The sequence below is a fragment of the Bombyx mori genome, chromosome 20 (assembly GCF_030269925.1).
Source record: "Bombyx mori chromosome 20, ASM3026992v2".
NCBI classification, from domain to species: Eukaryota; Metazoa; Arthropoda; class Insecta; order Lepidoptera; family Bombycidae; genus Bombyx; species Bombyx mori.
In genome coordinates this window covers 10,271,408-10,296,095 of record NC_085126.1, presented here as the reverse complement: position 1 = coordinate 10,296,095, position 24,688 = coordinate 10,271,408, and the positions used below count along the sequence as shown (strand labels likewise).

General features: G+C 39.1%; 1 protein-coding gene across 2 annotated transcripts in view; it reads right to left on the bottom strand.

Moving 5' to 3' along the window:
• Window positions 1-24,688, bottom strand: part of LOC101737249 (myrosinase 1) — a 41,359-nt gene that overhangs the window by 2,487 nt on the left and 14,184 nt on the right. The window contains exons 1-9 of one of the 2 annotated variants that reach the window (XM_004926111.5): window positions 12,551-12,690; window positions 11,194-11,312; window positions 7,231-7,378; window positions 6,710-6,876; window positions 5,337-5,594; window positions 4,857-4,945; window positions 3,600-3,747; window positions 3,001-3,158; window positions 420-575 (exon numbers count right to left, since the gene is read on the bottom strand). In XM_004926111.5, coding sequence (XP_004926168.1) covers window positions 420-575; window positions 3,001-3,158; window positions 3,600-3,747; window positions 4,857-4,945; window positions 5,337-5,594; window positions 6,710-6,876; window positions 7,231-7,378; window positions 11,194-11,312; window positions 12,551-12,582 — 1,275 coding nt within the window. In that variant the 5' untranslated portion in view covers window positions 12,583-12,690. Of the gene's footprint in view, window positions 1-419; window positions 576-3,000; window positions 3,159-3,599; window positions 3,748-4,856; window positions 4,946-5,336; window positions 5,595-6,709; window positions 6,877-7,230; window positions 7,379-11,193; window positions 11,313-12,550; window positions 12,691-24,688 lie in introns of those variants that run through there. The other variant, XM_062674435.1, reaches the window with a different exon arrangement.

The following is a 24,688-nucleotide window of genomic DNA, read 5'->3' as shown; positions in this document are numbered from 1 at the left end:
TTAGTGAAGTGTTATAAGTGTTCTTTGTGATAAATACAGTCTCAATTTATATTTCGGTGGAATTTTATTTATCCCGAACCCCAGCGCGTAACAATAGCTTAATTTTTGTTAGCGGCCCATGCATCCGTCCATTTCGATTTATTGTTTTTCTGTCATTGTCCAATATCTCTTCTTGGTCTATACATTGTTTTATTGTGCCAAAAAATAAATAAGATTGATCTCGGAATGTTCTTAATGGAAATTTTATGAAAATCGTTGGAGCCGTTTCCGAGATTCAGATTATATACATATATATTAATATAAAAGAATTGCTCGCTTAAAGGTATAAGATATATATAGTTAATAAATTTGACTTAGGCTCATAGGCAGTCAAGATTCATGAGCTCGATTGGCACAGGTTTAAAATCAATGTAAATTACCTCATTAAGATAGTCCTTAATAAAGTTTATTCTCCCATCATCATTAAGCCCGTGAAATGGGTAGCTAGCGTATCCAGTTTCCGTGATCATGAACGGGATGTCACCATACCGATTCTTGAGCCAATTCAGTTGTCTACGCAAGCCTGGTGGGTAAATCTGGAAAAAAACGTCAAATGAATCGTGAGCTACATATTGTGTCAGATATTCGGTGGATTTAAATTGACGTACTGCATTGAGGGGTTGTTACTGGTGTGTAGGACCTTTTGTGAGTCCGCACGGGTAGGTACTACCACCCCGCCTATTTCTGCCGTGAAGCAGTTATTGTGCGTTTCGGTTTGAAGGGTAGGGCAGCCGTTGTAACTATACTGAGATCTTAGAACTTATATCTCAAGGTGGGTGGCTCATTTTCGTTATAGATGTCCATGGGCTCCAGTAACCACTTAACACTAGGTGGGCTGTGAGATCGTCCACCGATCTAAGCAATAAAAAAAAAATCTGCCGGGAAGCAGTAATTCGTTTCGGTTTGAAGGGTGGGGTAGCTATACTGAGGCCTTAGAACTCATGTCTCAAGGTGGGTGACGGCGTCTACTTTATAGATGTCTATGGGCTCCGGTAACCACTTAACACTAGATAGGCTGTGAGCTCGTCCACCCATCTATGCAATAAATGAATAAAATAGCTTAAAATTATTTACGTAAATAGGAAAAGACTAATCTCAGGTTAAAGCATATGAATAGTAGGTTAGAGCATTTAAGCAAGGAAAGATAATTAATATTATGATGTACGTATTGTTACGCGCTGAGGGTTCAGGATAAATAAAATTTCACCAAAGTAGGTACAACTAAAAACTGTATTCAACACTTAAAACACTTAAACACTCCACAAACATTTTAAAACTTTCAATTCACTTGTTCCGCTTCGCTTCAGGTGATCCGTTCGCTGTTTCGCTTCGAGTAGTTCCGATTACTGACTAACTACGCGCCATCCCTACAACGTTTTTATAGCCGATACCTCATCCCTAGAACCATCGAGAATATTCCACACATCTCTAGTCGTAGTTCCCACTATCTGACAATAGATGGCGTTGTAATTCTCGAGCATTCTGGATCCTTCGATATTCGTTCGGCTATTCGGCGTTACTCTTACCGGCGCAACAGTATTTTTTTTATCTGTATCACTCTTGACAGATTGGTAGTGGTCATCACTTGAGCTGTTGCTGGGAAGCTTCACAGCACGACGCCACTTTTCTCTGACGACTCTCTCCTCGTGCATTCATTAGGTAATCATGCCCCAAGATTAGAGTAATAATATATGAGTTTAATATTTTAATTTTTTATTATATGTTGGTTTTTATTTTATTTTTCCTAATCATTTGTAGAATTGATTTATCGATTGAATCGATTTTTTGTCTGGTCACTGAGATTTATCGATAGATAGCACGAGACGAGATCAGATAAAAAAAAACATTTATTTAAAATATGTATGTAAAGAAATTCCTTAGTAAAGAATATTCCTTTTTATACTGTATAAACTATTATATGTATGTGTGTATATATGTATGTATGTATGTATATGTGTATGTGATTTTGTATATATGTAGATATACTTTTTTTTGTATGTATTCGTAACCTAATATAAATTTCATTGCGCCTACCACTATTTACTCTGCACTACCTTTGGTTGACTGGTAGAGAATGCCTTAGGCATTAAGTCCGCCAATGTAAATTTTACATGAAGTGTAATAAATAAAATAAATAAAGAAAGACCTTTCTTATGTAATTTTTATATACGAATAAAACCTTTTTAGTTTTTATAAAAAAAATATTTTTTCTTAGATATAGATTAACTGAACTCTCTGTCGTTGAAGAAAAAATTCAGTTTTATTTAATTCAGTAATATTATGTACTGTGTAAAATAATTTGTGGAAAATAAAAGCTTTAATTGTTATTTTCTTAATATTGTACAGAAAACGAAATTAAGTCTTTTATTATTGTTTAACCACTTTTAGAATATTCCATACCATTTAATACAGGGTGTCCCAAAATAAACCCTTTGACTGCCGTGTAGCTCACGGGTGCCCTACGCGGCGCACTGAAGTAACATTGTCGACTTCTGTTACTAAAGCGCCTGGATAGCTTTGCCTTCTTTTTTGTTTTAGTCTTTTAGGTCTCACAGAAGTACATTCGATTTCAGTATTCTCAGATTCGTCTTTCCCACAGACTACTAGATGTTCTGGCGTCTTTGTAACAGAAATTGGCATTATTACGTACTTGAGTGCGCCGCGTAGGGCACCAGTGACCTACACGGCAGTCCAAAGGTTAAACGATAAGCCGGTACCGGTGTGTGGTCGAGTCAAAAACTACCCATGGAAATATAAAATAAAAAAATCACCTCCTTGTTTTCAATGTCACATTAATATTTTTGAAAAATGTTGTTATTTGATACCCTACACCTTATGATTAGATACAGTGGTTACAAATGTGAACATATCCCTATGAATTTTGGGACACCCTGTGTGTTTAAATATTATATGTATATTTTATAGAAAAAATAACAACTCGCATAATGTACTAAGTCTTACCCCAAACCCAGCAGAAACCTCCCATGTTGGATGTGGTCCAAAGTTCACACCTAACTCGCTTGAACCTGAGAAAGGCCAGTCGCCAGCAGCTTCGTTAGGCTCGATTGCTTTAACCACAAAAGATGTGTAGTGGTTCAAAGCGTAAAAGTCGTATGTACCTGGAATATAGCGTTAATCTCCATGGTAATGAGGACTATTTAGTTTGCACTTGGGAATAATGTTAATATTTCACAAAAAGTATTAATTGTTTTTTCGAGCTCATATTTTAGGCTTCATTTGAGATTCGCACACGCTCTTTTTGAACCGAACCTTTTTGAATTTTTTTTATTTATTGAAAATATTTGTCTCAGTTGTAAAATTAGATGCTTATGGTAAAATTCATAATGATTTTAAAGCATCTCAATGCCTATTCGAGTATAAAAATTGTAGTGGATTATTGTGCAATATATTTGTGTCCCAAATACTAACAACCACAAAAATTGTATTATTTTGTTTTTAAGAATGATTTCAATATATTATTATACGTTATATACTGCAAAATGCGGAGCAACAAAACATCCACATATTTCGGTTGGGTATATTGCTCAAATTGGCAATACCTTTGACGAATTCGATTTCTTCGGGTGTGAATTGCAGAACCCTGGTGTTATTGAAGCCTTTATTGTAACTGTTCTCATCCAGGATGTTCTTCAAGGCTGGCGGCCACCCCCCTTCCTTTGAGTATATGGGGTAAGCGAAACGACCCTCCTGTTGCAAAGTAAAATCGTTTATCAGAAACATTACTTAAAGATTAAATCATTCCGCTGATGACTCCCATTTTCATGAGAGCACTTCTTGGATTATTAACGGATATTTTATTTTTGTACAAGTCGGAAAACTTTACTGCGTCATAGAAATTTTTGCCACGTACCATCCGGCTATGGAATGAGCTCCCCTCCACGGTGTTTCCTGAGCGCTACGACATGTCCTTCTTTAGAAGAGGCTTGTGGAGAGTATTAAGCGGTAGGCAGCGGCTTGGCTCTGCCCCTGGCATTGCTGAAGTCCATGGGCGACGGTAACCACTGACCATCAGGTGGGTATGTTCGTCTGCCTACAAGGGCAATAAAAAAAAAAAATGCGGGGTAAATTCTGTAGCTACACTAGGTCTTTCTATGCACGGTTTTAGGTAACAGCAATTAAGTATATTTATGAAGTTTGATCACTATTACACGATGTTATTCTGCCATCCAGGACGTCATTCGTGAATATGGCTCAAGTACTTTTGATACTTTTGGACGCAATGATTAAAGATCAGAAGCTTGGTTTAAAAGCAATACGTTTTAAGTGTAGTCTACACTGCCACCGCAAGAATGTGGACCATATTAATTTATTGCTTAGATGGGTGGACGAGCTCACGGCCCACCTGGTGTTGAGTGGTTACCGGAGCCCATAGACAACTACAACGTAAATGCCATGAGTTCTTAAGGTCTCACTTGTAAGAGTACAATGGCTGCCCCACCCTTCAAGCTGAATCGCATTACTGCTTCACGGCAGAAATACGCAAGGTGGTGGTAACTAACCGTGTGGACTCACAAGACGTCCTACCACCAGTAATTACGCAAATTATAATTTTACGGGTTTGATTTTTATTACACGATGCTATTCAGAAAAATGGGTACCTGCCTGCGGGATTCGAACGCCGCTGCATCGCTCGATACGAATGCACCGGACGTCTTATCCTTTAGGCCACGATGCCTTCTTGCTATGCTTATGCGGTTTATTGCTAATAGCCAAAATCGGTCCAGGATCTCACAAGACAGTTGGTGAATGTGAATATGAGTGAATCGTTTTGTATTAAAAACTTTCAATATGCTTACACAATACTCGTTAGTCAACTCTGCTAGTTCACTGTCTGCTTCTGTTTCCGGTTCAAACCAAAAGAAAAGCTGGGTTAGTGACACCATACCTGAAAGAAATTCGGGTACCACTCAAAAAAATATTTTACAAATGGCTATCTTTTCATTAATTCATTACAGTACTTCATACACTTATTATTCATTATACATTCATATAGTTACTGATGGTAGGACCTCTTGTGAGTCCGTGCGGGTGGGTACCACCACCCTGCCTATTTCTGCCGTGAAGCAGTAACGCGTTTCGGTTTGAAGGGTGGGACAGCCGTTGCAACTATACTTGAGACCTTAGAACTTATATCTCAAGGTGGGTGGCGCATTTACGTCGTGGATGTCTATGGGCTCCAGTAACCACTTAAGATCAGGTGAGCTGTGAGCTCGTCCACCAATATAAGCAAAAAAAAAAACTTTATGTTGGCCTAATTATGACTGCTAATTACATACCATGATATTTAGGTTTGTACTCCTCATCATATAGTCTCCAAGCTTTAGCATGTGCCAAGAGAACGTGTTTATTACACAAGAATAGTCCATGGTCAGGGCTGTATAGGCCCGGCGCTGAGATACCGATGTAGCTGACGTCACAGATGATAAGTGGCTCGTTCACCGTCAACCAGATCTTGACACGGTCGGCGAATAAAGAGTACACGACGCTCGCGTAGTCAGCAAACCAGTCGACTATGAGGGGATTGGTCCAGCCTCCTGATGAAAGATAAGAAGTTATCGTATCCGGGCTTAAGATGCCCACAGCTGAATTTCCTCATACTGATGATGATGATGATGATGATGATGATGGACAACAAAAAAAAATCATACATAGTAACTATTATGTAGGTAGTGTTATATAGGTAGGTAACTAGCCGTACTCGTCCGCTTCGCTGGGCATTTAAAATTAACATTATTATTATATTTATTGTCATTATTATTAGAGAGTCCAACACTCATATAAATATTAGCCTATCCATTAAGTACATGTATTTTATACATGGATACCAAGCTTCAGGTCAATCTGATGCGTGGTTCAGTAGTTATAACGGAATATCCGTAAAACCACTGTAGATTTATATATTAGTATAGATATAGTGGTATGTAGTGAAAAACATATTTGAGAAAAAATATTATATAGGATTCATGTATCGGAATTAGAATCAATAGTTTAACAAACAAGAGAAAATAAGAGTTAATCTATCTTATTTATTTGTCATGGAAACCGCACCGTGACAAAATATATTATGTTTACAATGACAAATATGTTTTCAGAAAATATGTCCAATTAAGATAATTTCTATGCTTTTTTTACAATAAATTTATTTAAAAAAAATTCTTGTTGGATTTTCTATAAAAGCGTGTCTTTTTTTGTTTTTTTGTTTCGTAAACTATTATTTATTTTTCTTTTTTTAGTCATAATAGCATTGTGTATCATAAATTATTTATTAATGTATATTCAGGCAAATACAATAGTTTCCAACTTGCTAAGTGAAAAAAAGAAGGCACTCAAATGAATTTGTTGTTTTGACTGCGAAAGTAAATAAGGGGTCTAACTGTTTAGTAAAATATGGAATTGTCATGATTCCTTAATAAGTCTGCCAAATTTCGAGTTAATCCGACTTTTTGAAGGGGGTCAAAATCCTGTTCGAAGATTCCGTTACATACATACGAATGAAGCTAAGAAAAAAGCGTATTAATTAGAGTGATTTATTAAAAAAAATATCGGGAAATTTAGTCTTATACAAGTTTTTGATGGTCGATTATAATTTCTAATAAAGTTCGAAAAGAAACAGTGAGGGTAACTGTACATAATAATATATAGTACTTACCGAGATCCTGGAATACTTGAGGAAGTTCATAATGATAGATTGTAATTACAGGTTCGATATTATTCTTTAGGAGGCCGTCTATCAAATTATTATAGTAGTTCCTGCCGTCTTCACTGATGTAATTCGGGTAGCCGCTTGGCAGAAGACGGGGCCATGAAATGGAGAATCTGAAATAACGTAGTACGTATAAAATAACGAAGTAACGTATTTTACTGGTGGTAGGACCTCTTGTGAGTCCGTACGGGTAGGTACCACCACCCTGCCTATTTCTTCGGTGAAGCAGTAATGCGTTTCGGTTTGAAGGGTGGGACAGCCGTTGTAACTATACTTGAGACCTTAGAACTTATATCTCAAGGTGGGTGGCTCATTTACGTTGTAGATGTCTATGGGCTCCAGTAACCACTTAGCACCAGGTGGGCTGTGAGATCGTCCACCCATCTCAGCAATAAAAAAAAATATTCAGGATGCGAACCTTGTATAGTCCTTAAGGTAACAATAGTTTTAAAGCAAATTCGTAGTACCGATAATGATCCAATCCCAATTCAGTGGCCATTTCGATGTCCCTCCTCCAAAGGTTGTAGGAGTCGCAGGCGACGTCACCATTGCTGCCGTCAACCACTTTCTCTGGATGTTCATGAGCATAGCGATCCTGTATGCTCTCACCTTTATCTAGATTTATAAAAAAAAAAATGCTTTTAATCACGACCAATTATGAGCTGATGGTCCTTCATCATCGGTGATGTATTTACCGCAGTTGATAGCCATCATACCGCGAATGTCGCAACCATCTTGAGACTTGAGGTCTAAGTCTCAAGGAACTAAGCAAATAACTATTTTTCCGGGGATCCTTTTTTCCAGATTGTTATCAAACATTGTACCTGTGTGCTTGAATTGAATATAGGCAGTGGCGGATTTGCCGTCTCGGCCGCCCTAGGCCCCAAGCAATCAGCCGCCTCTTTCTCAGCATCCACCATATAGACTACATAATGAAATTACTTTATTGCCAACTTTTATCTAAATAGATTTAGAAATTAAGGAAAAAAGAATAGTTTTACTTCGCAAGAATATGGTACATAAGTTGTTACAACTAGTTATTTGCTTTAACATACTCTGCCAACTTGGCATACTTAGTTATGATAACTTTTACACGAGTGTTATCAACTTTCAACACTTAATTGCGAGATAAATATTTGAATATCTAATTAAACACAATTAATTTGTACGGAGCTACTTGTTATCGCAAGTGCGGGTGGGAAGTGTGGGTAAAACTAACCATAAGTTTAGTATAATAAATAATAATAATAATAGCTGAGATGATAATAGAGTATTTAAAGATGCGGTATAGATTGCACCATGCAGTGCAGTCCGCCCACCATACGTTACAATAAGTTTTTTGACACGATTGGGGCCGCCCTTAAATCTGGCCACTGGTAAATCCGCCACTGAATACAGGTATAGTACCTAGTATAGCGTAGATATGACGACAACAGATGGACAAGAAGATTGGTCGTATGGACAGAGAGACAAAGTGAGCTAGAGTTCGCCCGTAGGCGAAATTGTAACAGCGCGGCAGCGGTTGGTAAGATTGGCTGAACTCAACCAAGGATAGAAATAAGTGGTGTACTTTGGACGAGGCTTTTACCCGAAGGGGGTCCGAACAGAAATAATGTATATAATGTTACAGAATAATTTTCACTGACTTCAAATTCAAATTCAAATTCAAAATCATTTATTTCAACTTAGATGTCAGTATGACACACTTGTTGAACGTCAAAATACAGGGTGGCCCATAAGTCCTTTGAAAAGTAAAATTTGAATAAAACGAACAGGGCGCGCGTGAGCGGTGCAGGGGAAGCGGGGGGAGTAACTTCGGTTTCTGGGAATTTAGTCGCGATGGAGCGTTTTACCGGAGCGGACCGTGCGTTTTGTGTGCGCGAGTTTTATAAAAACGACAATTCGGCAACCGTTGCGCGGCGTAAATTTCGAGAACACAAAGGTTTACACAACTTTGACGACACTCCAACTCTTCAAACGATTAAGAACTGGGTTGCTAAGTTCGAGGAGACCGGTTCGACGTTAGATAAACCGCGGTTGGGTCGCCCAAAGACGTCACGTACGGAACAAAACATAGACACAGTGACACAGTCTATTCGCGAAAATCCGACACAGTCAACTCGTAAGCGCGCCAGAGCATTAAACGTATCCAGGACATCGTTACAACGGATTTTGAAGAAAGATTTACATATGCACCCTTACAAAATTCAGTTGGTTCAAGAATTAAAGGAAACTGACGGTATTCAAAGACAAAATTATGCGAATGAAATGTTGAATCGGTTTACTTCCTTCAATAACATAATGTTCTCTGACGAGGCTCATTTCCATCTTAACGGACATGTTAGTAAACAAAATTGCCGCTATTGGAGCCCCATCAATCCAAAACTTAAGCATCAGAAGCCCTTACATAGTCCGAAAGTGACTGTTTGGGCCGCTATGTCAGCCCATGGTATCCTAGGGCCTTACTTCTTTGAGGATGGCAGAGGGCGCGCAGTTACTGTTACATCGGAGCGATATGTGGCTATGATCGAAGAGTTTTTCATACCAGAATTGCAAAACTTTTCAGGCTTTAATGCCAGGACGTGGTTTCAACAGGATGGGGCCACTTCTCACACCTCTAACACTGCTATGCCCGTTATCCGTCAACTTTTTCCTGGCAAAGTTATCTCTAAGAGAGGAGACATTTCCTGGCCTCCACGTAGTCCAGATCTGACCCCGATGGATTTTTTTTTGTAGGGCTACCTTAAGGCTAAAGTATACGACACAAACCCGCGGTCAATTGAGGCCCTAAAAGAAAACATCCGCAGAGAAATGACAAGCATTTCAGTAGTGACGTGCCGCGCAGTCATCGACAATTTTAGACGTCGTTTGCAAGAGTGCCGTGATCGCAACGGATTACATTTAGGAGATGTTATTTTCAAAAAATAATTCCCGTTTTTTAAGCTTTTTATGTAAATAAAAATTTAATTCATAATGTAATTGGTTTTATTTTAGTAAATTTTTTTTCATATCAAAGGACTTATGGGCCACCCTGTACAAATAACAATGCTAACTCTACCACCGGTTCCAAAAAAAGCCACAGTCCTGAGAAGAACCGGCGAAACAAACTCAGCGGGTTTTTTTTTTGTTTTTTCTCAAATATTTACTTTTTTTTTTTTAAATAAAAAATTTTATAATAAAAGAAGAAACAAGTCAAAAAAAACAATTAAAAAAATAATAATAATAATGAAAAATGAAAAGGCCAGGAGCGAGCGCCTCATTCCCACGTAGTGCCATCTAGTAAATAATCCTTAACTTTATAATATGCCTTGTTGCACAAACGTTCCTTAACAGTTTTCTTAAATCTATGAACAGGTAGTAATTGAAGAAGAGGTCTGCTTAATTTTACGTATAATACGTTAATTTTATAATTTCGCTCTGTCGCTCTCTGTCGCTAATGTCTTGTCTAGTATCAAAATGATTCAACACTAATGAAACATTTATTTTTGTAATTTAATTATGAGTTTTTTTTTTTTTTGAATTGGCTTCAAGATAGTTTTAATTGAACTTGAATTAAGTTTACTCCATTCAAATAGCTTAAGTAGTTTTTGTTTTGTTGATATTTTTTCCAAATTTTAATCTTTAAATGGATGTCCTGTATATTTGCAAAAATGTCGCTTAAGCCTCTCCTTTCATTTTGCAAAAATGTCGCTTAAACCTAAGCTTTTCACCCCTCAATAAATTATTTTTATGATATACTACTGAATGCTTATCTATACTAATAGTATAAAGCTGAAGAGTTTGTTTGTTTGAACGCGCTAATCTCAGGAACTACTGGTCCGATTTGAAAAATTCTTTCAGTGTTAGATAGCCCATTTATTGAGGAAGGCTATATAGCATCACGCTAAGCAATACAAGCGGAGCACCAATAAAGAATGTTTCAAAATCGTTTTTTTTTTTCCTTTTGAGAGCTTCCGCTGCGTGCGCTGCAGAAGCCGTTAAAGTTTCGCTAAAATAATGTATGACAGAATTGTTCCCCTTTAAAAGATTTAAAAAAAAGTTCGCGACAGCATATATCTATATCGACGCTGGACAGGCAAACGTGACTAAGCGACAATAACTGCTTTGTACATAAATGATAGGCAATAACCATATTCGATGCGCAAAAAATTAATATATTTCTAGGTCTATTAAGATCATTTCAATCCTACAGCTAGATTCGTTAAAATATATTTTTTTCAGGTATATCAACTTTAAATTAGTCTAATGTAAAGTTCACGCATTGTCGCTTAGTCACGTTCGCTTTTCAAGCGTCGCTATGTTAAGGTAGCCAACCTTATAACTATAACATTTTTTATGCTAACCAAATTTGTTCTAAAATAAAGCATTATTTGGAACTATTGGACCACGTGGACGAAGTCGCAGGCAAAAGCTAGTGTTATAATACTGACCACTGACATTCCATGCGCCCTCGATCTGATACGACGACGAACCCGCTCCAAACTTAAAGTTCAGAGGAAATGTCTTCTCCAGCGGTCTTCTAACTGGGGCATTTGCGTAGACCAATGGACTAAAATACCAAGAAAAAAATATTTTTATTTCGATGGCATTAACTCGATGATATTTTGAATTTTTTATTGCTTACTTGGGTGGACGAGCTCACAGCCCACCTGGTGTTGTGGTTACTGGAGCCCATAGACATCTACAACGTAAAACCGCCACCCACCTCGACACATAAGTTTTAAGGTCTCTGTTTTTACAGTACATCGGTTGCCCCACCCTTCAAATCGAAACGCGTTACTGCTTCACGGCAGAAATAGGCAGGATGGTTGGTACCTATCAGTGTGGACTCACAACTCGTCCCACTACCAGTAATTACGCAAATTTTAATTTTGCGGGTTTGATTTTTATTAGTAACACGATGTTATTAGTTCACCGTGAAAGTCAATCGTGAACATTTGTCAAGTACGTATTTCATTAGAAAAATCGGTACCCGCCTGAGATTCGAACACCGTTGCATCGCTAGATACGAATGCACCGGGCGTCTTATCCTTTAAGCCACAATGACTTCGAAAATTTGGAAATTGCTACGATCAGTGTTTGGGGTGTTTATTACTATGATGGATATTACTGATTTTATTAGGGCCGGTCGTTATGTGAGAGTGGAGACATCACAAGGCAACGAAGCTATTCACCCACCGCTCATGCCGTATTAGCTTAATTAAATTTTACAAGTCCAGTCTTTAAATCCGTATAAATGACCGCTTAGTTCTAGAAAAAGACACGACTTGCTCACACCTTCAGCCACAACATCCAAGTGTTGTCTATATTAGTCTATACTAATATTATAAAGAGGAAAGATTTGTTTGTTTGTTTGTATTGAATAGGCTCCGAAACTACTGAAATTATTGGAAAAATTCTTTCACTGTTTGGAAGCTATTCACTATTCCCGAGTGACATAGGCTATAATTTTTTTTGAAAAAAATCCTTACCATGACTACAATAATGTTACCCAAGGTGTAAAAAAAATACCTAAAATATTCTTTACATCGCGTGCCCTCCGAAAACTTTTGATGATAGAATAAAACAATGCACTACGACTTTGTAGAACAGATTATTATTTACAAAAAGTGTTGCGACAGCATATGTCTGACTATTATAGTTATGCCGCAATAAGTGTTCTTTTATTAAAAAAAATAAAATGACGTCAAACATTTTTGTTAAAGACCCGGGCGGAGCCGGAGCGGGCTACTGGTTAATTATAATAATTGAATATATCAATACGTAATAAATTAATGTTGATCATACCTGTATACAGCCAACAAGAATAACAACATCATGTAAACTGAATTGTGGCATAAGATATTACAACGACAAGAAAGTTATCTCTAGATCTAAAACGATCGCTTATCTGGCGAAAGGTGCCCTTGGTCTGGCCGGGAAAGCATTATATAGGGCTGCACAAAATCTAGAGCCGAAAAATGTTTTCAAAGCGAGAGATTCTTGAGATAATGAAATTGAATAAAAAAAAAATACCAGATCATTTAATTAGTCAAGCTTAAAAGTTAATACGCAGTAGTACGAAAAAAAAAAAAAACATAATAAAACATATGTCGCAAGATGGACAATCGTGCAAAGAGATTGGGCAGCAGAAAACTATGACAGTTTTGGAACAAAAGGAAGAGGCCTAGGGGGCGTAGTCCCATGCGCTGGTCCGATCAGATCAAGACGACTTTGGAATCCAGCATCAATGTCGCTATCCATTGCGCGGAGGACAGAAGTGAATGGAAGAACATAGTCCTGACAAAAGTGCTCAGTAAAGGTCACGACCCTCAGAACTGAGGAATACGACGCACGGAGGAGGAGGAACGAAGTTCCTTATGGGACGACACGGAGAGGTACCCTAACCAGGAAAAAACGTCCGTAACGTCAGATTTTTTTATTGCCCTTGTATGCACCCTAGCGTACGGCCCGCCTGATGGTGAGTGTTTACCGTCGCCCATGGACTTCAGCAATGCCAGGAGCAGAGCCAAGTCGCTGCCTACCGTTAAGTACTCTCCACAAGCCTCGTTTGAAGAAGGATATGTCATAGCGCTCGGGAAACACCGTGGAGGGGAGCTCATTCCAAAGCCTGATGGTACGTGACAAAAAATATGTCTGGAAACGCACTGTGGATGAACGTATGGCTCCAGGTAGTATGGATGAACTCTACTCCGATGGCGGGCGGTGCTACGGTAAAAGCAAATGGCTTCTCCGATGTTTTCTTTCACATTAGGTATACGCGACTCGTGGGTATCATTAATAACAGACCAACGCATTACACGTGGAATGATTGACAAGCATCTAGTATGATTTTGTTTTATTTTAGGGTAAAGAAGACCTGTGTGCTCAGTGCGAGTTTTTTAACGTTCTCGATAGCGTAAAAGTTAACTCAAATTCGTATGCAGTTGGAACAGCACCTCTAGTGGCAATCGTTTTTCTATCTATAATTTAAAATATGTATATATATATAAATGAATTGCTGTTCGTTAGTCTCGCTAAAACTCGAGAACGGCTGGACCGATTTGGCTAATTTTGGTCTTGAATTACTTGTGGAAGTTCAGAGAAGGTTCAAAAGGTAGATAAATATGAAAATGCTGGGAATTAAATAAAGATAACAGTTTTGTTTTTCCTTTGATCGGACGGATTCCTTTTGTTTGTTTTAAGTTTATTTTATACAAAAGTTTAGGTCTTTTATTTGTCGATTGAGGCACTACGAAGTCTGCCGGGTCAGCTAGTATATAATATAAATGTTGAAGGTGTCGCATCTTAGCTCTGTAATTTTTTTTTAATTTTTGTTGTTAATGCACTGTCGATTGTAGCTATAATTGAGGTGACATCTGCCATGAACTTTTGTTAATTGTTCAATGTTTTGGTATCGATGATCACTTTGTTGGTGCAACTTAATAAATAAATCTCTTATACACAGCATTCCCTATTACAAGAGCAATCTGATTTAAGGATGAAAAATGAATAAAAACCACAATACTACACATGGAAAAAGGAGTTTCACTTCATTCACGTGCACCAAGCTGCCCGCGCATCGTTTTTTTGTTTTTTTTTGTTTTTGTTTATTATCTCGCGCCCTACCAAAATGTCACTGCGTAAATAATTAATCGTCAGACAAAACGTGAAATATAAGATCTCAGCCCTGAAATCGCTAATTCGCACTATACATGGTAATTACAATTTACTATGCACGTTTTTATTGCCGATACAATACAATTTGAATTCCGATAATATCACTTCCTTGTCACCGGACTGCATTTGTTGAGTCGGCGTTTTGAAAAGCAATTTCTATGGTTCCTCATTGTTATTATAAGGAAGATTGAGAAGATGAAGTCGTCGTGGCCTAAAGGATAAGACGTCCGGTGCATTCATGTCGAGCAATGCACCGGTGTTCGAATCCCAGGCGGGTACCAATTTTTCTAATGAAATACGTGCTCAAGAAATGTTCACGTTTGATTTCCATTGTAAATTGACTTCCACGGCGAAGGTATAACATCTATATATATAAAAATGAATTGCTGTTCGTTAGTCTCGCTAAAACTCGAGAACGGCTGGACCGATTTGGCTAATTTTGGTCTTAAATTATTTGTGGAAGTCCAGAGAAGGTTTAAAAGGTAGATAAATATGAAAATGCTCGGAATTAAATAAAAATAACACTTTTGTTTTTCCTTTAATGTGTCCCCCATAGGACGGATTCATTTTGTTTGTTTTATGTTTATTTTACACAAAAGTTTAGGTATTATTTATCGATTGAGGCACTACGAAGTCTGCCGGGTCATTATCATCATCATCATCAACAGCCCACAGTCGTCCACTGCTGGACATAGGCCTCTCCCAATCCAGGGTCAGCTAATATAATAATATTTATAAGATCATACTTATTTGTGAGATGGATGATAAGAAAATATTGTAACTATACTGACACTTTAAAACTCATATCTCAAGGTGGGTGGCTGTATTTAAGTTGTTGTAGTCTATGGGCTCCGGCAACCACTTAACACCAGGTGGGCTGTGAGCTCGTCCATCCATATGTGCAATAAATAAATAAAAAATATTGACAGCTATTCGTTTTGTTGATTGGATAAAACCGATTCAGTAAATACGTTTGGGTTTTACCATAATTTCGTCGCGAAGTAATCCTGGGTTCTGTCTTGTAGCAGCACCACTGTCGGATCAAAGCAATCGAGACTTTAATCAGACGTTTTAGAGTCGGAAATGGCGTTCGCGTCGTCGCCTCTACAAGCTCCGATAACAATGCAGGTTACAATGTAAGTTAATCTAATATGCACAATGCAAAAATCAAAATTATCTCACGATACCAATTGACATATGACTTTGTGGCGCATCGTGTTTTATCTATCATTATTTGCAGTTTTTACCTGACTAAAGATCGATAGTTAGTGGCAATGTCAAATGACGGTTATCATTTTAGGAGGCTTACATTGAGATACGAGAATGAACCTAGTTTCAGAAGGTGAATCATGCAGCATCTTCTTTGTGATGACCACTTGACACGTAAATATATCACCAACTTATTTTATTTTTTTATTGCTTAGATGGTGGACGAGCTCACAGCCCACCTAGTGTTATGTGGTTACTGGAGCCCATAGACATCCACAACGTAAATGTGCCACTAATTATTTTTTTTTCTACCTAAGCTGGTAGCCTTGAGAGGCTATTCCAGCGTAACCTTAACTAGTAGGTGAGCTCACGGGGCTCAAACCTGATGACGTTGCTAACACGAACCCTAGCAAGAGCCGTGCTTCGCGGAATCTATCTATATATAATCTATATAATCTAGGAATGATTTTAAGTGAGTGCGGGCCGCGTGAGCGAACACTACAACTGCATAGGTCATGACGGGTGCGCCACTTACCTTGAAGTATAAGTTCTAAGGTCTCAGTATAGTTACAACGGCTGCCCCACCCTTCAAACCGAGACGCATTACTGTTTCACGGCAGAAATAGGCAGGGTGGTGGCACTTACCCACGCGGACTCACAAGAGCTCCTACCACCAGTAATTACGCAAATTATGCGGGTTTGATTTTTATTACACGATGTTATTCCTTTACCGTCGAAGTCAATCGTGAACATTTGTTGAGTACGTATTTCATTAGAAAAATTGGTACCCGCCTGCGGGATTCACAAACATTATATTATTTACAAACAGATTTGGCTCTCATTTTTTTTAAATCGTTTTAATTTTCGTATTTGGCTCTTTGGCTAATAAGTTTCCCAACACTGGTCCAGGCAATAGTTATGAATTCTGGTGGAATGTGCGATATTAAAAACAAGATGTCGAGATCACAGTAACACCGGTGGTAGGACCTCTTCTGAGTCCGCGCGGGTAGGTACCACCGCCCTGCCTATTTCTGCCGTGAAGCAGTAATGCGTTTCGGTTTGAAGGGCGGGGCAGCCGTTGTAACTATACATGAGACCTTAGAACTTATATCTCAAGCTGCCTATGGGCTCCAGGAACCACTTAACACCAGGTGGGCTGTGAGCTCGTCCAACCATGTAAGCAATAAATAAAAAAAAGTAATCAAAAGACGTCCGTAGATCCAGTCCCTCCAAACTACATAAGAGACCCATCCAAACGTACCGAACAACTTTTGCATGTCATAGAAGTTGCTTGAACTAACAAGTATTTTGTGAGCTCTGGTCCAGATATTAAGCATTACGCTATCAATGCTCCTCTCCTCTCCTTGCGTCGGTTTCCTCATTACTGAGGGTCGTGGTCATGGCCTTGAAACAGTTTGTTTTTTATAGTGCACCGCCATCTGTTCCTATCTGCAGCTGAGTGCAGAGCATCGTGCACTGTGGTATCCAGGGCTGCACGAATCTGGTCCGTCCAACGGGTCGGGTTCCTGCCTCTTGGTCGCTTGCCCTCGACCTTTCCAGTGACCATCAATTTCTCTAAGTTGTCACTGTCTTTCCTTGCGATGTGGCCAAAGTATTCAAGAATCCTTCACATGCAAATGGTGGAGAGTCTAGTCCGGATCTTCAACTGAGCTAGGATGGATAAATTGGTGCGGCGTGCGGTCCAGGGAATACCCAACATCCTCCTCTAGCACCACATTTCGAATATTATATTATATAATATAATATTCAATGCCCCAAAGTTTGGATTTTGATTGCGGACGCAACTCCGTATACTTATTGCCGTATAGGCCGACGAGCATACGGCCCACCTGATGATTACCGTCGCCCATGGACTTCAGCAATGCCAGGAGCAGAGCCAAGCCGCTGCCTACCGCTTGATACTCTCCACAAGCCTCGTTTGAAGAAGGACGTAATGTCATAGCGCTTTCTCTCTCTCGCATTCTCTTGAAGTTCGACTTCTGTTCGAAGATAGAAAATAGATAAAAATAAATAAAAAATAAATAAATATTTACTAACAATCACGCCACGTTAACTGGTCCCGTGGTAAGTTCGTAAAGAACTTGTGTTACAGGTACCAGATAACGGATACAAATGTAAGATTTTTATTATACACATACATAAAATATATTTAATATACATCCATAATCCTGGAAAAGACATTTATATTTATCATACAAATATCTTCCCTTAGCGGGATTCGAACCCGCGACCCTCTTGTGTAGTGACCATGTCACTTACCACTACACCAGACGGCCGTTCTCTCAAAAAATCTCAGCATTGAGGATTATCAACGTAAGGAGGATGATATAATAAATGATTATATTACACATTGTTTAAGAGGCACACAATATTAATCGCGTCGTATAGAATAATAACGTAAACGTTCTAAAACCGTAATAAAACTCTATGAGATAATTCAAATAATGGATTATTGTTTAGTCTAGAATAGAAAGCGTTTTTATTTTATTTTATTGTTTAGACGGGTGGACGAGCTCACAGCCCAGTAGGTGTTTTTTTTTGAAGTGAAACTTCTTTAGGCGCATGAGGGTAAAATTTTTACAGAACATCACGCAGGTATGCAACGGAAGTGACATCAAACTACTATTGAAATTAAGTACCTGTCAAATGTCAGTAGTAGTAGTAGTTGTTGTATTTTTCCAACTGGAAAGGCAAATGTATCATACCATACAGCCTAATATTTTATAATTTTTTTGTGAAAAATGTTAATTGGAATTGAAATGAAATGAAAAGAATTTGGAACATTAATCAAATAATGAATGAAATGCATGAAATTAAATTAGTCAATTCAATTGGCAAAATGTTAGTCATTTATAATTTAGAAATTTAAACATAATGTGACTGTCAACACTGAGGTTTGAGATTGACATTTGACAGACTTTTGGCGGGAACATATCTTCCTTTTTCCCTTCCTCTAAGTCTCGGAAATCTAAAGTTTTAGATTTGTATAAATATAAGCAAGACTTATAAATTAGTTCGCCAAAAAAGTTTCACTTCTGACATGTATACTTTGTACGCACGCACTTTTTTTTATTGCCTTTGTAGGCAGACGAGCACACGGCCCACCTGATGGTAAGTGGTCACCGTCGCTCATGGACATCAGCAATGCCAGGGTCAGAGCCAGGCCGCTGCCTACCATTAAGTACTCTCCGCAAGCCTCGTTTATTACAAGTATAAATGCCTAAAAGAATTAGCTTACGACAGGAAATTCATAAGGCTTATTGAAAAATAAAATATTAATATTGAGAAACAGTCGTTTTCGCTTTTGCGCCGCGTAGGTCACCGGTGACCTACATGGCAGTCATAGGGTTAAGAGGAATAAATATCTTTTTTTTTATCGCTTAGATGGGTGAACGAGCTCACAGCCCACCTGGTGTTAAGTGGTTACTGGAGCCCATAGACATCTACGACGTAAATGCGCCACCCATACTGAGATATAAGTTCTAAGGTCTAGTTATAGGTCTAGGTCTCCTCCTCCTTGCGTCGGTTTCCTCATTACTGAGGGTCGTGGTCATGGCCTTGAAACAGATTGTTTTTTATAGTGCATCGCCATCTGTTCCTATCTGCAGCTGATTGCAGAGCATCGTGCACTGTGGTATCCAGGGCTGCACGAATCTGGTCCGTCCAGCGGGTCGGGTTCCTGCCTCTTAGTCGCTTGCCCTCGACCTTTCCAGTGACCATCAATTTCTCTAAGTTGTCACTGTCTTTCCTTGCGATGTGGCCAAAGTATTCAAGAATCCTTCGCATGCAAATGGTGGAGAGTCTAGTCCGGATCTTCAACTGAGCTAGGATGGATAAATTGGTGCGGCGTGCGGTCCAGGGAATACCCAACATCCTCCTCCAGCACCACATTTCGAAGGCATCAATCCGATTGCGGTCAGCTTTCTTTATAGTCCATGTCTCTGCTCCGTATATGAATATTGAAAACACTAGTGTGCGGACTAGGTTGCTCTTGGTGTTCATAGAGATATTTTTGTCCTTCCATATTTTGTCCAGCTGAGACATGGCACCTTTTGCCATCCCAATCCGTCTACGAATTTCCGGTTCACAAGAGCCATTGTTGCTGATGTTGGAGCCCAGGTAAACAAAGTTGTCCGTTACTTCTAAATTAAGTGTACCGCTGAGCTCCAGTCTGCCTGTGCGATCAACGATCATGACCTTTGTTTTAGATCTGTTTATCACGAGTCCGAGGTCTTTGCTAATGCGCTCCATCCTGTCCAAGAACTTGCTCATCTCGATTTCGCTGGCTGCCAGGAGAGTGGTGTCGTCAGCGTAGCGTAAGTTAGAGATTTTACAGCCTCCGACGGTAATACCACCATCCCATCCATCGCATGTTTTTCTGACGATGTATTCGCCGTAAATATTGAACAGGATGGGTGATAGGATGCAGCCCTGCCGCACGCCCTTGTGAAATTTGAACGAGTCAGATGCAGTCCTATCGATTCTCACTACTCCCTGGCTGTTGTAGTATAATGACTGAAGGAGTGCAGTAAGGTGGCGAGGGACCCCCAACTCTGTGAGGACATCCCACAAGCAGTTCCAGTCAACACAGTCAAAAGCCTTACTATAGTCAACGAAACACATGATGACCGGCGTGTCGAATTCGTAGCACTTTTCCACAATCTGTCTCACGTTCAGTATTTGCTCCCTCGTGCCCTTGCCTTTTACAAATCCAGCTTGTTCCTGCGGGATCTGCCAGTCCAAATAGTAACGAATCCTGCTGTTTATTACATGCAAAAGAACTTTGCTAGCGTGAGAGATGAGGGCCAGGGTGCGGTAATTATCACATTTTCTAGTTGAACCTTTCTTGTGCAGTGGGATAATTATAGACCGCGTCCAGTTTTTGGGCCATTCACCGTTTTGCCATACGTGATTGCAAATCTTATGGAGTACATCCAAACCATTGTCACCAAGAGCCTTGAGGATCTCCGATGTGATATCGTCAGGTCCGGGAGCCTTCTTTGATTTGAGCCGGTCGATTGCACCCGTTACCTCTGATCTCAGAATATTAGGCTCCAATTCAAGATCTTTCCAGTCGAACCGGCTTTCGGTAGATTCATGGGGAGCTTTATAGAGTTGCTCACAGTAGCCACGCCAGCGTTCCGTGATTTCGTGCAGTTCATGCAGTGGTAGTCCTTCAGAGTTTTCTATGACCCAAGATTTGGGCTTGAATTTTCTACTTAGCAGACGGACTTTCTTGAACAGATCTGAAGTTTGCAGCTTTAGCGCGTGTGATTCCACCTCTCGACATATGCCCATAATAAATTTATTTTTGTCTCTGCGGCATTCTCTTTGGACTGCTTTACAAATCTCAGAGTATTCCCTACGTATCTCAGGATTCTGTAGGCCTCTGACTTTGACATCTTTTCTGCGCTGGATTAGGCTCCATGTTTGGTCTGTTATCCATGTGGATCTCCTGGGATCTTTTTCTCTTTGAGAGGTAACATCTACAAGGGCATCATTTATTTTACTTTCCAGATTCATCCACATAGATTCTGCATCCTCCGTCAGTGATAAAGGGGATTTGGCAAGCTTTGTTTCAATCAAATTCCGAAAATGAGCTTCTTCTATTGGATTTAGTGATCTAGGTTTGAGTCGTGAGTTTTGGTGGACAGGTCTAGGTCTAGGTCTAGTTATAGTCTAAGGTCTAGTATAGTTACAACGGCTGCCCCATCCTTCAAACGCATTACTGCTTCACGGCAGAAACAGGCAGGGTGGTGGTACCTACCCGCGCGGGCTCACAATACGTCCTACCACCAGTAATTACGCAAACTATAATTTTGCGGGTTTGATTTTTATTACACGATGTTATTCCTTCACCGTGGAAGTCAATCGTGAACAAATTCGTTCTGAGACGGCGACGTTCTGGCGAGCACTTAGCGACTTAGATCCCTGTCGGTCCCCAGACCCGCGTCCGTGGCCCCGCCGTGGGGGCGCCTGCGCCTCGTTCCTGCAGAGAGACAAGCTGTACAAGCAGAGGGTCAAGCAGATCATGAAGCAGCATCCCCAGCCGGTGATAAATATCAATCAGTGTTATTTATGTTAAGTATCTTTAAATCGATTACATACTAATAATATCCTATCGAAATGTAAAAATGACATGAAAACATCGACTAATCTGTGATCTTATCTCGTTTATATCTTTTGATATTAATCTGTGTAGGTTGCCAAGAGCTCGACACAAGTACATTCATTTTATTTACTTTAGTTACTATATGAAAGAGAGAGGAGCTGATACGGCTGATATACATAGTCGTCGTGGCCTAAAGGATAAGACGTCCGGTGCATTCGTATCTAGCGATGTAACGGTGTTCGAATTCCGCAGGCGGGTTCCAATTTTTCTGATGAAATACGTACTTAACAAATGTTCACGATCGACTTCCACGGTGAAGGAATAACATCGTGTAATAAAAATCAAACCCGCAAAATTATAATTTGCGTAATTACTGGTGGTAGGACCTCTTGTGAGTCCGCACGGGTAGGTACCACTACCCCGCCTATTTCAGATGTGAAGCAGTAATGTGTTTCGGCTTGAAGGGTGGGTTGTAACTATACTGAGACCTTAGAACTTATATCTCCATCCAACCAGCTTTTAAACTCTCATCAGTCTGGCTTTCGTCTTGGCCATAGCACGGTCACAGCCCTGATTCATATTACGGAAGCCATCAGACTTGGCATGGAAAGTGGGAAACTGACGGTGTTGGCATTGCTGGATTTCAGTAATGCATTTGGCACCGTTAATTTCGACATATTTCTAGCCATCCTTAGCTCCATTAACATATCTCCAACCGTGGTTGATTGGTTTCGCAGCTACCTGTGTGGTGGCCGACAGCGTGTTCACTGTGAGAATGCTTATTCTTCATGGTGTGAAACGCACGTAGGTGTACCGCAGGGTGGCGTTTTATCACCTTTACTCTTTTCAATTTTTATAAATTCAATTTCTTTACAACTTACTTCTTCCTACCACCTGTACGCAGATGATCTGCAGATATATACGCAAACTTCTTTACCAGAACTGACCAACGCGATAAAGATCCTGAACACTGATTTATCCCGTTAGAGTAAGTCACATGGATTGAGGGTTAACCCGTCAAAGACATAGGTCATTGTTGTTGGTAGTTCAAGAATGTGTTCGAAAGTTTCATGGTCGCAGCTTCCGGCTATTTTATTTGACGGCGCACAAATTCCTATCAGCGGTACTGTGAAAAATTTGGGTATCTTAATTGATAAAAACCGGGCGGAAGGTGTTTGCATCAGCTGGATCTTTGAGATGGTTACGAAATTTTTTTCCAACTACCACTAAAACTGCTCTTGCACAGTCTTTACTTCTTCCAATTCTTGACTACGCCAACTCCAGCTATCCGGATCTAACCGAAACACAATTTGATAAACTTGAGCGGCTACAAAATTTCTGTATAAGATTCATATTTGGGTTACCGAAATATAATCATTTATCTGAATTTCGTACTAAACTCAAGTGTTTACCAATTCGCCTTCGCCGCAATACACATGTTTTTTTTTTTATTATTGCCCTTGTAGACAGACGAGCATACGGCCCCCCTAATGGTGAGTCGTTGCCGTCGTCCATGGACTTCAGCAATGCCAGCAATTACTATAATTATTGTACTCTCTTTAACCCCCATGCCCCCACACGCTAACTTTGCGAAAGCTTCTCATTGTCCCATTTAAACGCGCGGAAACGCGACCCATTGAGACGATCCTGCGAGTAACTCAGTAGGGGTAGTCTGTGGGAGTTTTGATTCCTTATGTCTCGCGAGATAGAACCACGCGGGATCACGCTTACGCAAAACGTGGGCGGTGAGCTCATTCCCCCGTTTATACAACTAACAAATAAATAGTTCTTGAGAATGAAGCCGTCAATCGTATTCATCATTGTTGTTTTCAATCAATTTAAATTTTAATACACTCTGTAGCCAATTCATTATAATGTTTTAACATATGTATTCTGATAAGTTCTATTTTGCATCAAACTACATATTATATTTCTGTATAATTTATGAAATGTGAATATATTATATAAAATGTTACAGTTATAGTGACGAAATTACCTATTTTTACAAATGACTACATGCTTTATGACATATTAATTGGGTTGTCATTTCTCTAATCCGATCTAATGAAAATGTAGCTGAATACTCATAATAAATATTTTAGTGAGTTTTACACGATTCCCAAATAAACTATTGTACATTAATAATTTTTAATTAATATTAACAATAAACAAACATTATCATCATCCAGTCTGATAAAAGATGGTCAACAACATAATTTGCATAAACAATTACAATATATCAAATAATATATGGTAATCAAAGTATTATTAATATTAATAATATTTATGCTTGTTAATATTTGGATATTTTGACAGTTTCTATTTTTTAAATAATGAATTAAACATTAAATATCTTCTGAAATTTTCCTATTGTCTACTAAATATCAATCCCTTTTCAGCACCCGCTTTAGCAGAACCAATCTAGGCAAGCACTCACCTGCTCCTCGTCTAACTAACCTTTATAATAATCTATTCAGAAAAGCTGAAAACCTTGACATATTTGGCGATTCCCTTCCAATATTCAGGAACAAAATTATAAAAAGTTGTTATTGAACCTCAGCCTCAGCCTTGGTCTGAGTACTCGGGTATTACTGTCCTTGTTGTCTTTCTTTTGTTTTTAATTTATTATTATTATTAATAGTATTGTTAAATCTCTATTGATATATTAATGTAATGCATGCTGTGATTGCCTCTAATTAGAGTTGCAGTTATCAATTGCTCTATACATGTCAATGTTATTTTATATCTTACTGTAAACCCTGTCGGTAATCCTTAAATAAATAAATAAATAAATTAAATAAGGTAGAATAAGTTTCATGTAACTGACAACTTTTTTTTATTGCCCGTGTAGGTAGACGTATACGGCCCGCCTGATGGTGAGTGGTTACCGTCGCCCATAGACTTCACAATGCCAGGGCAGAGCC